General features: G+C 36.1%; 1 protein-coding gene across 8 annotated transcripts in view; it reads right to left on the bottom strand.

Annotated features, from left to right (window-relative positions):
- LOC143256050 (protein mothers against dpp-like) overlaps positions 1-12,804 on the bottom strand; it is a 47,927-nt gene that overhangs the window by 19,981 nt on the left and 15,142 nt on the right. For all 8 annotated transcript variants that reach the window (XM_076512727.1, XM_076512736.1, XM_076512689.1 and 5 more), the window contains exon 3: positions 9,728-9,899. In XM_076512727.1, the coding sequence (XP_076368842.1) occupies positions 9,728-9,899 (172 nt within the window). The remainder of the gene's footprint in view (positions 1-9,727; positions 9,900-12,804) is intronic.

Here is a 12,804-nt window from a genome sequence, read left to right as displayed (position 1 = left end):
GTGAAGGGAAGGAAATTAAGATACCAATAGCAGTAAAAAACAGACTAGGTGCATGAAAATAAGTATAAGAACCACTATTGAAAAGAGAAAGGTTGTGATCAGAGAGCATACGCTCTATGGAGTGACCCCTCCCATCAATATCATCATTTCCCCAGAGGGGATGATGTCTATTTAAGTCCACCAAAATTGAAAAGGGAGACGGCAACTATTCAATGACAGCATCAAGGTCTGATTGATCATAGGTCTCTCCAAGTGACAGGTTGAGAGAACAAACAGTGATGGTATGACCCAAGAAAACACAGATGTCTACTGTCTCAAAGGATTTGTCAAGTGGCAAAGCCAGGGTGGGAATATGTTGATCAACCAACAGTGACATCCCTCCATCCACTTGCCCACCACACAGCCTGTCATTTCTGTACAAATAAAACTGCCGAAAGGTGACTGTATCAGTAGGTTTCAGAAATGTTTCCTGTAAGGAAAGACATAGGATGGTAGGAAGCAATCAACGCTTTGATGCTGCTCTGGGTTGATTGGCAGGTCTTTGTTGTTGGAAGATGATTCCAGTGACTGAGGACATAGAATGAATGATCATTTTGCATCTTGGAGTGGGAGAAGATGTACTTGAGGAAATGCCCATATCCTGAACCAAAGGAAGTGGATCTTAGGGTTTGCTGGAATGAATGTTAGGGACAGAGCTGGGTGTTTATATCGATTCAACAACTCTTTTAATGGTGGAGGTCAAAAGATATTTTATTTGGTTTGAGAACGATTCTTTTGGAGGCACAGAGAGGATTCTCTGCACTCCCACTGTAGTAGTGGAATGAAGTGCAGTAGCATACATCCAATATAAAGTGGTGGACAGCAACTTTTGAGCCTGAGAGTAATTAATGTTTTGAATTGTTTTCAAATGCTGAACATCTTTTTCTTCCAACCATTTAGGGCAAGAACAAAAGTAGGACAGGTGAGAGCCAATGCAGTTGACTCAACAAGGGTCTATTTCACACTCATGGGCATCATGGTCCTTGTCATTGCAACAAGGACACATCAAGAAACCATAACATAATGACTTTAAGTGACCAAACCAATGACAAAGGAAACATCTGAGAGGGTTTGGAATGTATGGTTGTGCCTTGCAATTAAGATAACCTGCCTTGATGGTGGCAGGTGGACAAGGTGATATAAATGTTAGAATGAGGACATTGGTCGGCATCATAATTCCATCTTTGCGAGTGGAGATACATCTCACTGCAAGCAAGAATCTTTGACTCATGGATGTTCTTCAATAATAATTCCTCGTGATGAATTCAAAGTAGCTTAGGCATAACCTCAGTAGGTATATCCCAATTGCCTTTCAATGCAAGAGGAGTTCACTGTGTTGAAATGTGGATGTTTCCACTAATATGTCACCAGAGCAAAGCTTCTTTACTGACTTTGGAGAGCCAGCAAGTCTCTTTAGTCTCTTCTGAATGAAGAAGGTAGACATCTACCCTAAAGGTTTGTCTGAAAGAGAATGTAGTATAAGAAAACAAGGTACAGGTGTTACAGATGTTGAAGATTGTAGCTCAGAATCTTCAAGACATGGACATTTAATTAAGAACTGTTTTTCACAATTTTATTTGGAGGATCCATAATAATAATAAAAAAAAAATGTCGGTGCCCACTAACCCCACCCACCATCGAGCCCTATGATGGGAGAAACTAGAATACCAAACAAAGACACACTGCAGCAATGCCAGGGTTTCGTGAGCACTATACCCAAATACTCTTTCTCAGAGAAGGGAAACTGAAAGAACAAAACCTTCCCTGGGAGGTCCCTCACCATGAACAAGAATCCACATCAAGGGTCAGTTGCCTGAGAAGGGCACTGCAATGGATAGGTAGGTAGGTATTCAATGTTTATTGGCACAAAGCTACAAGGCTATTGTGCCAGACAAGATGTGGTACAGTGTAGGTATAAGGCAAATAAAAAGTAAAATTAGGAACTACCAGAAAGACTGAAGCTAGAAGTACACCCTTGCTGACAGTCACCTGAAGTTGGCCTTTCCAAGTCCTGGGTTCAGTTCAAAAGAAAAATAAAAACTAAAATGTGTAAAATTAAGACTTGCCAGGAAGACTGAAGCAACAAGATCAAAATTGCAGTCAGTCACCTAAAGTTTGCCTTTCCAGTACTGGGTTCAAGTCAAAATAAAAATTGAAATGTGTAAAAGAAATTATGCTAAAACACTATATAGTCTGATAAAATCCTTAAATTAAGTGTAAAAGACCAATGGCTCTTAAAAAGGTAAAAACATGAGCGAGATGGGCAGTGTCACCTATAACATGGGCCAAAGTCAAGGGCAAACCTGCCTTACAAATATCTTTCAAATGGTGTTGTCATTCTAGGTTATAACAACGGCATGATAATAAAATGTGGATGATTGTGATCTCAGTGACACATAGACCACATATTGGTGCAGCAGTACCAGATAAAAGGAAGTGGTGGGTTAAAAAACTGTGATCAACACCCTCTAAAACAACCTCCTCTCTTTGGTCCTTACAGAAGCAAGAGGACCAAAGACCTAGAGAAAGTTTGACTTGAAAAAGCTTGTTATTGTGTTGCTCATTCCAGGTTGCCTGCCATCTGTTGTACAGTCTGGATTTGATAACTGGACCATAGTCCATGTATGAGTACTGGGATGATAGATCCAAAACAGACTTCGCTGCTCTGTCGGTTCATGAGATTCCACATACAGACTTTCCACGAGAAAAGTATGAAAAGCTCCAATGTAAAGCCAAAGCCCTTGGTGATGGACAGGATCCCACATTTTTAGTACTGAGGTTCTAGAAGAACCATAAACCACAGACCCATAGTCAAGTTTGGATCAGATGAGGGCACGATAAATTTTGAGCATGGAGTATCGATCTGCTCCCCAAGAAGTAGAAGAGGGGACACAGAGAATGTTCAATGCTTTTAGACCTTTAATACAAAGTTGCTTGATGTACGTTATAAAATTTAATTTACAATCAAATATAATGCTTAAGAACTTTGCCTCAAGGATGACAGGAAGTACAACATCATCAAGACGGAGTTCTGGATCTGGGTAGATTCCCTGTTAGCAGCAGAAATATATACAAACAGTTTTAGAGAGTGAAAGTTTAAAACCATTTGCTGTGGTCCACTTCAGTATCTGATTGATTGCAGTTTGTAGCTGCTGTTCAATAAACCTCATGTTTGATGACTGACATGAGATGTGATAGTCATCAACAAAAAGACCACTTGCAACTGTAGGGGGTAGCTGTTCACAGATGGCACTAATCTTTATAATGAAAAGTGTGATACTCAGAATACAGCCCTGGAAAAAATGAGAAAGTGTTGAGCTTGTACAGACTTCGAATTGGTGCTTCATTAAGAATTGCTGGATAAAAAGGGGTAAGTTTCCATTCAATCCATAAGAGTGAAGGTCTTGTAAGATGCCATATCTCCAAGCTGTATCGTAAGCTTTTTCTAAATAAAAAAAAACAGTAACAAGATCTTGTCACCTTAAAAAGGCTCCTCTGATTGATGTTAAGGCAAATTAAGTGGTCTATCATAGAGCATTGTCTATGTCACAATGAGTAGGTGAGAGGAGGTTGTTTGATTCAAGAAATCAAATGAAGCAGGCATTGATTATCCTCTCTGTGATCTTACTGAGACCACTTGTCAAAGCAATGGGATGATAATTCAAAGGAATTGTTGGATCCTTCCCAGGTTTCAGAATAGGGAGTATGATGGCTTGTCGCCAAGCATCTGGATAGACATTTTCCTGCCAGGTCCAATTAAAGACAGCTAGGAGAATAGTAAGAGAGTCCTGGGAGAGGTGGTGTAACATCTCATAATGTATATTATCAGGTCCGACTGATGTATTGCCAGATTGATGAATAGCAAGTTTGAGTTCCATCAGTGTAAGAGGGCGATTGTATTCATAGGAATGGTTAGTTGATAAGGAAAGAGGCAGATGCCTCGCCGGTGTTTTAATGGCTAAAAAGAAAGGGAATAAGTTTGAAGAGCTAGATACATGAGAGAAGAAGTTCCCAAGAGTATTGGCAATGCTCTGTGCATCTGCAACTTCGTGGCCATCAGATATTAAGATAGAGAGGGTGGTAGAAGTATATCTTCCACTCACCCTCCGGATCTTATCCCAAATAACATTTGTGCTGGTGATTGAAGAAATGCTGGAGGTACATTTAATCCAAGATTCCTTCCGGCTGTGACGTATAACTTGCCGAGTGTGTGCACAGGCTTGCTGAAATGCAATGTGGTTTGAGAGCGTGGGGTATCTTTGAAATTTATCTCAAGCACACTTCTGAGTTTTCCATGTTATAGAACAAAGGGCGGGGATGCCGTAGGGAACATGCCAAGGTTTTAGGGATGCAGCGAGTAGCAGGTTGTATAATACTGTTGATTACTGCCGCTATACAATCGTCTATAGATGATTTACATAAGATGGCAGGATCAAGTTCCGAGAGAGTAGTGAAAGAAGGCCAGTTGGTCTGGACCAACTTCCACTGAGTTACATGGGTCAGGTGGTACTGATCATGGCCAATCTCTTGTAATACGATGGGAAAATGATTACTACCTCGTGGATTGATGTCAACCTCCTAGGAAAAGCGAGTGAGTAGCGAAGGGGAACAGACAGAAAGATCTATAGCTGTAATTGACTGACTAGGTGCATGAAAATATGTGTAAGAGCCAGTATTGAATAGAGCCATGTTGTGGTTCAGGAGCATATGCTCTATGGCATGCCCTCTCATATCAATACGGGAGCTACCCCAGAGGGGATTATACCCATTGAAATTTCTCAAGATTAAAAAGCGGGATGTTTCAGGTGTAAGGTATACAGAGCAAACAGTGATGGTACAACCTGAGGAGACAAGAATGGCTACAGCTTCCAAGGGTGTGGTCAATGACAGGGACCAGGTGGGCACATGCTGATCAACCAGCAATGCAATTCCCACATGTCCCCATCCTACATATAACCTGTCATTCTGGTATAACGAATAGTGTCGGATAGTAACTGTATTTGTAGGCTGTAGAAATATTTCCTGCAATGAAAGACATATGAGATGATAAAAGTCAATCAGATCTTTGATGTCAGTCATATTTGACTGGAAACCTTGACAGTTCCTTTGGATTAGTGTGGCCATGTGTAATTATGTCAAAGGAGAAGATGGTAAAGAGTCCTTCTGCTTACAACCTTGTTTTTTTTCTTTATTGGATGTGGGTCTATCACCCTCTATGGATCCTGCTCTAGCTTGAATGGTTGGATCTGAATTTATTGGTACATGTACTAATGATTGAGGGTGAGGACAAGTTGTTTGTTTAATTTTTGGGGTGTCAAGAGAGGGAGACCCCAATGGAAACATCTTGATTTGAAGAAGGTGAAGCTTGGCAGTGATTGGAAGGTGTGGTCAGAACAGAGATGGAAGGAGCGACTGATTCGTGAACTGTGTTGATTTTGGGAAGTGTTCCATTAAGATTTGCTGGTGAAGATTGTGTAGGAAATAGCTTTTTTATCAACTTAGGGGAGCCGGCAAGCTTTTCTATGTAAAAAATGGGGACATCTGTCCTAGAGGTTTGTCACTTAAGGAATGCAAAATTAAGAATTGCGGGACAGATTCAAGTGGTGAGTTAGGCTGTACAGAATCATCAATGCATGGCCGTTTTCCAATAGTCGGTTTTTTCTTGATGGTTTCAAGTTGTGCTTTTTGTTTTTAGGACTATCCATAATAAATAGAAACTTTTTTGGTGCCCATTGATCCAACCCACCATGGAGCCCTACAAGGGGATGCACTACAGTACCTTAAGGGCACTACAGTGATGCCAGGGTTTTGTAATCACTATACCCAAACGCTACTGTCAGACACAATGTCCACAACACCTGTTGTGAACGTCCTTTGCTGGTACTCAGTTGACTCTGGCCCAAATGAACTAGCCGATTGATCCTGGGAGGCCACCCCAAGACCAACTGTTTACAGGAATTCAAGGCCAAAGTGATGTGTTGAAGTAAAACCCCTCAACCACCAGGATTCTCTCCTCCCCTTCACAGGTTACCACACATGGCAAACACACAGGTCCCCTCACCACGTACAGGAATCAACACTGAGGGGGAGAAAATTGGACTGCAATTGTCATGTCCACCTGGCACAGGATATCTTTCAGATAGGGCCAATATTATTATCTGATGTTTGATACTAAATTATTTATAACCAATTGAAAACAAAAGTTTTAGCCTATTGAATGATGTATCATATTATATTGTTTATTGTACAGAAAACTATCTATATTTTGCTTCCAAGCCAAACTTTATTCCCATGGGAAATAAAATGAGTTTAGCTGAACTGTTGTCATATGGTTAGAGTTGAAAAACCGAGTTATAGGATATTGGTTGTTTTTTTGCATGTTATTGTCCTCTCCTCGCTTTCACGGGTTACCACTCATGGCAAACAAACACACAGGTGGATGTTTAGATCCCAGAGGAGGTAAACTGTAAAAACCTTCTCTGGGAGATCCTCACCATGTACAGGAATCCAAATCAAGGGGAATTACAATGAACACAAAATAATGACACTTATGAAACCACCATACAACTATTAGGCTTTACAAGCCTATTACCAGCTGTGGGAATAGAGTTAATGATTCACATGTGAGAGTTGGACATTTATACTTTCCAGACAGGTCATAGTCAAAGGCCATGCCATCACGTTTCTTGACTGAATTCAAAATTTTATAGAACTATTATTTTATGAATTTATCTCCTTAAATTTGGTTAAAAATGTCAATTATAATTCAAATTTTCATATCATACATTATTTAATTCTTAAGTTAAAAGTAAACATCTATTTTTGTATACCACATGATATGTTAAATGCACCACTGGTTATTCATATGTATATATAAAAACTAAAAAACAATTTTGTTTTTGATCCTCCAAGTGCAAAATTTCTTAAGGTATAGCAAGCCAAGACAAGCAGCAATGAGTACAAGAGTCATAACTAGAAGAGACTGTTTGTTTTTGAATTTCATGCAAGGCTACGCAAGACTATCTGTGCTTGCCTTCCCTAATTTAACTATGTAAGACTAGAGGGAAAGCAGCTAGTCATCACCACCCACCACCAACTCTTGGGCTACTCTTTTACCAACAAATAGTGGGACTGACTGTCACAATCTCATATGCAATAATATAAAGTCATATCCTAAGGAATCAGCAATGTGTAAGGGTAGATCAGAAGGATGAAAAGTTGGGAAAGGGAAAACAAACCTTGGACTGGAGAAGTAATAGAAACAACAACAAAAAAAGGAACAAACCAGTCTGAAGGCATAGACAGCTTGAGCTAAGGATTAAGACAAAGAAGACATGAAAGGGAAAGTGAGAAAAGGAGGGTGTAGTAAAATAAAAAAGAACAACAATGAGAAAGCTGAACAACAAAAGACCAATGAATGATGTACAGTGCCCCAAGAATATAACAGGTTATGGGCACATTCAAATGGTATAGCCTCAGAAAAAAGTTTGAACACTATCTTCAATATGTATATGTAAAGGAGTCATGAAAGAATATTAGACAGTTATTACTAAGAGTACATGTAACACAGTAAGTAGCCAATGCAAGTAAACACTAAGTGACACTGTATGTCTAAATCCTATCTTACATGAAGCAATAATTAAACAGTGTATGTAAACATACAAAGTGAGGAAGTATAATAAAACAGTAATGTCAGTGTAATTTGTCAATGAGTAATGTATGTGAACTAAATATTGCCATCTATGAGTACAAAATATGCCATGAAACTAATCATTAAGTGTACATGTTAAGGAATAATGAAAGAAGTCTATATATCATCAGAAAATTAGAGCAAGCTAAGGAAGAAAAAATATATTGAAATATATCCTACATGTTCTAGTTAAGAGATAATGATAAACTAGACTGAAGCATCATCTACCATGTGTACATAATAAAAAGTAATGAACTATTATGAAACATTACCTTTCAAGTGACATAAGGAGTCAGGAATTATGAGTAAACAACTTATTCTGTGTTATATGTGAAGAAAAACATTGACATTATGAATGATATGATAAGGAGTAATAAGTTATATCAAAACATTATCTTCTATGTGAACATCTTAAGGAATAAAAAGTAGAACTACAGGTTAAAATGGGCACACATTCATTTTAATCTTGGCAAGAAATAATTAACAAAGATCAAGCATTATATTTCATGTGTACAAATAAAGAAGTACTGAACAAGATCTAAATCAGGGGTTCCCAACCCTTTGGCACTCATGACATGAAAATGTAATTGATGAAATAAAATTAATGTTATCCCAAGCTACTTCTAACAAGGCTACGCGACTCCCCTGCCAAGGCTTCGCGACTCCCAAGGGGGGTCGCCACCCACCGGTTGAGAACCCCTGATCTAAATGATATATTTTAGGTATACATGCTAAAGAATAAGAAATTAGAATCAAACATTAATAATTATGTAAACACAGCAAGGAATAATAAATTTAATCTAAGCATTGTCTACCGAGTTACATGTGAAAAAGAAATGAAGATGATGTGTACACTTCCTTCTAGTTGGATATATCAAGGAGTAATAAACCAGAATAAAATATGAATGATTAAATGCTATAAGTAAGAGATAAACTATAGATGAACAAATTAATGAGTGATGAACTAGTTCTAAAGAATATAATACATGTGTACATGTTAAGGAGTAATAAATAAAGTCTCATATTACTTCCTTCAAGAGATGTGTTAAAAAAAATAAACTATAACCAAACAGTAACTTTTGCACAAAAAGCCAAGAAGTGTTCAGTATGTAGAAAAGTATTGGGGGGAAAATCATTCCATTCATTATCCTTGACTTCAACTTCAAATCTGTGAAGAGAAGAATGGTAAAAGAGGGTTAGGTGGCAAATGTGGACCTCACCACATGTTGGACAATGTTATGTTACTCTTCTTCATACTGTATTCATACTATATACAGGCAAAAACTTCCTAAATTATGAATGACTGTGAATAATGTTTGTACTCATATCAGAAAAAAAAGAAAGATTTTGAAATACTTACTTCAACAAGTCTCAGTAGATAAAATGACTAAATACAACTGTCTTAAGGAAAAAATAATTAAGATTTTTACACAGGATGTTGAAGAATTAGCACAAGGATGTGTGTCACACTCATACCAGTGGAGGGTTTTGCTGCATGATACATCATGCAGTAGCACAAATTCACACGCTTTCATGTGAAGTCTTGGTGGGAGTTTCATAAGGCTAATCACATGAAAATAAGTCCATAAAGCAAAATAGCATGACTTCAAGAGGAAAATAACTAATCTGTACATAGAGATGTCATCATATCAGAAAACAATTACATTTATTATAAAGGGTAATATAAAATCTTGAACATAACATTTTGCTCTACTTACATAATATTTAAAATAACACAAAAAACTTATTTATACATCTGAAAGCATAAAGTTAGTTCTGTCAGAATCTTTTTTTTTTTAAGACATTAAAAGCTTTTCATAAAGACTAACATTTGAACACACAAATATTCAGATTAGGAAAGAATCAAGAATAAAATAAGAGTTATCCAATATAAGAAACCACACTTTATCAAAAGACTCCAGGGTCATTAAACAAATGCTTACCAACATTAACAAAAGATTGATGTATAAACAAGAGATATTTCATATCTCATCTTACCAGGACTTTCTATCCTTTTATAATGGTATGGATTGATGCACACATCCTTCTGTTTGGCAGAAAAAGGAAACTCACAGATTTCCAGAGGTTTTAATTCATGATGACTCTGGAGATCTGGCCAACGCCAAACTCTACAGTAGATCACATGAGGAAGTCCCTTTCGATGTGAAACCTAGATTATCAAATAAACAATTTTTAAAACTACATTAACTTTTTCTGAGTGTTTGTGTTATATTTCATTGGGGGAGGAGAGAAAAAAATATATATATAGTTTTACTGCTTAAATATGTAATTACTTTAGAAAGATTGTCTTAATTTTCAGATTAATATGTTTTTACAATAATTTACTACGTAGAAATTACAAAAAGAACTTTAGTCCTCTGAGAATGAAATAATACATGGGAGTTGAAAGTAAAGGTGATGGTATGATTACTGGATACTGTTGTTAATAAACAAACCACCTGAAAACAGCAGTTCGTATAAGCAATTTATCTGTATTTACTAATATTCATAATTCCTTTTATTAAACATGACCCTTACCAATGTATACTCAAAATATAGTTTTACAGGATTAATTATAAACATATACAATTTTTTAATACTTGAACAAATGTGGACCTTGTTTAATATTGTGACTACTTATTATTTTAAAATAAGTACCAATGTATATTTTAAAAGACAGAAAACATTAACTCTTACCACTTCTTAAAGCTATATAAACTAAATATATATCATGTTTTCAATACAAGTGCTAAAATATGATGTCATTATTTAATAAACAATCATGTTTTGCAAAATTAAATCTTTCATAATTTTGAATTAAATCTACTGAACACAAATATTACCATAAACATTGTGCAACTGTAATTTCAAACTGAAAACAGATATCAAATGTATATAAATTCATTTTTCTTTTTGTTTTAATCTAATAACTTTAAAACAGAAACCATGTTGAGAATAAAAAAATGAAAACTATAGTGCATATTCTACTTATTATAATAAAAATAAAATATTTTTGTATTTAGATGCTTTTGGGAAGAAGAGGTTAAAAATTTATGCCTGTAGCATTCTGAAAATTTTACCTGAAACATCAAATAAATTGATAGCATGATAATTTTTCATTTCATAATGTACATGACAACAACTATACAATTAATATGCAGAATTCTTTTACTTCAAAATGATCTCAAATCAGAATTTACTGGTTTGTAAAAAATTTAGTTTTTTATTCTCTAAATCTATTACCTTTTATCTGAAGATAAAATGGTCAGAAAATAAACCAAAATGTTTTAACCCTTAAATAGTGGGAATGTTGTAGGTAGCAGTATCAATTGATGACAGCCTCCATTTAAGAGGTAAAGAAAAAGTTAGAACTATTTTGTAATTAGTTACACACGTCAGTCCTCAATATTCATTTGATATCTCACAAGATAAAGCTCGTTATCACTTAAAAATAAAAAATTTCCTCAAACCTTTTCCTTTGATACTTTATACATATAAACATGTTATGTATATCAGTGCATCAATTAAATATATTTGATATTCTAATATGCTTCAACATTTTGATAATAAGATATATGTAATTACCAATGTATGACTTGCCATTGTGAACACTGTAAATCCTCTGATGCCTTATAAATGCTCAGTTCCTTGAAAATATTAAACATATTTCTATACAAAAAAACATTAGCCATAGGCTTTAAGATTAATTTTGTAATAAAAAAACTATTTTCAAACAAAGTTATGCTATATACTTTGAACAATTACTTTAAACTGTGATACCAGTACAATTTAACAATGAATGCAGACACATCAGATATGCCCTATTTTAGATTAGTAGAATCATGTCCAGAAAGAATAGCTTCATGTTGTGTTAGTAAATGAATAATGCTTCCTATTATACTAATATAACTTGTCAAAAAATGAAATTTAAACAATACAATATAGCAACAACAATTACTAATATACTTGTGTGTGCATGTATGTATGAATGTATGCATATTAAAACAAATTTATGCACATTTTCAAACTATGATCTCAATTAGTAAGTGCGGTGGATATTTTTAAGTACAACACATTATGGACACCATACTAACTATGCACAACGTGTACATTACACTGCATACTACTGTCAAAAAATTTATAACTTTCCTACATTGAAAATGTGGTTCTGATAGGCACTTCCCTCCACTCACAAGATTAGCTTTTTCATCATGCATCACCTTTCAACCAACAGGAGAGCAATACCATCAAAAGGCACATGATTCCCTCTATGTGCCACTACCAAATCATTACTTTAAAGTCTGGCAAAACATATAAGCACCAAAACATTGTGGAGAGGACAGAGTGAATGGAAGAAGTACCTATCAGAAATACATTTTCAATTTAGGAAAACTATAACTTTCAATATATTACTTTCCTCTACTCACAAAAGTAGCTACATTGAAAAGTAAGAGGGATTGTGCAAGGGAAGAACAGACATTCACCCACTCTCTGAAAGCATCTGAAGGATATCTTCTCTGTATAGTAGAGAAACAGATCAGATAACTGTGGAGGGGTGCCACACCACTTCTGAACTAGATATCTTCTTGTAATGAACAGGTATGATTAAACATGGTGAAAAAGGGAGCACATATGAGTGGAATAAGGTCAGTCAGAAGAGTGATCACAATAACATAAAGAAATAAATCAATCCATGGAAGAAAAGTTGGTAAAGGAGAATGCATCCCATGGTGTAAAATGATTAAGGTGCTGCAGACCATACTCATAAGTCAACTATGTCCAAAACCTCCTCACTGGGCACTGACATCTATGCAAGGGTAGCACAAGGATGGTGCTGTCTTCACCTAAAGCCCCAAAATCATGGATGTGAAGAAATGACAGACTCCAGGGCATGACACAAGAGTAACACAGAGCTAGGGATCCAAGAATGTGTCAACCAGTATCTGAGAGATATTCATTGCATGCAGTCAACTCCATGAACATGAGATTGGTTGAAACATGAGAAAATATCAAGGACAGAGCAGAAACAATTCATGGATATCCACCATGACCCATGACAGAGAGGGAAGAATCAA

Source organism: Tachypleus tridentatus, chromosome 1 (assembly GCF_004210375.1).
Source record: "Tachypleus tridentatus isolate NWPU-2018 chromosome 1, ASM421037v1, whole genome shotgun sequence".
Taxonomy (NCBI): Eukaryota; Metazoa; Arthropoda; class Merostomata; order Xiphosura; family Limulidae; genus Tachypleus; species Tachypleus tridentatus.
This window is presented reverse-complemented; position numbering and strand designations above follow the sequence as displayed.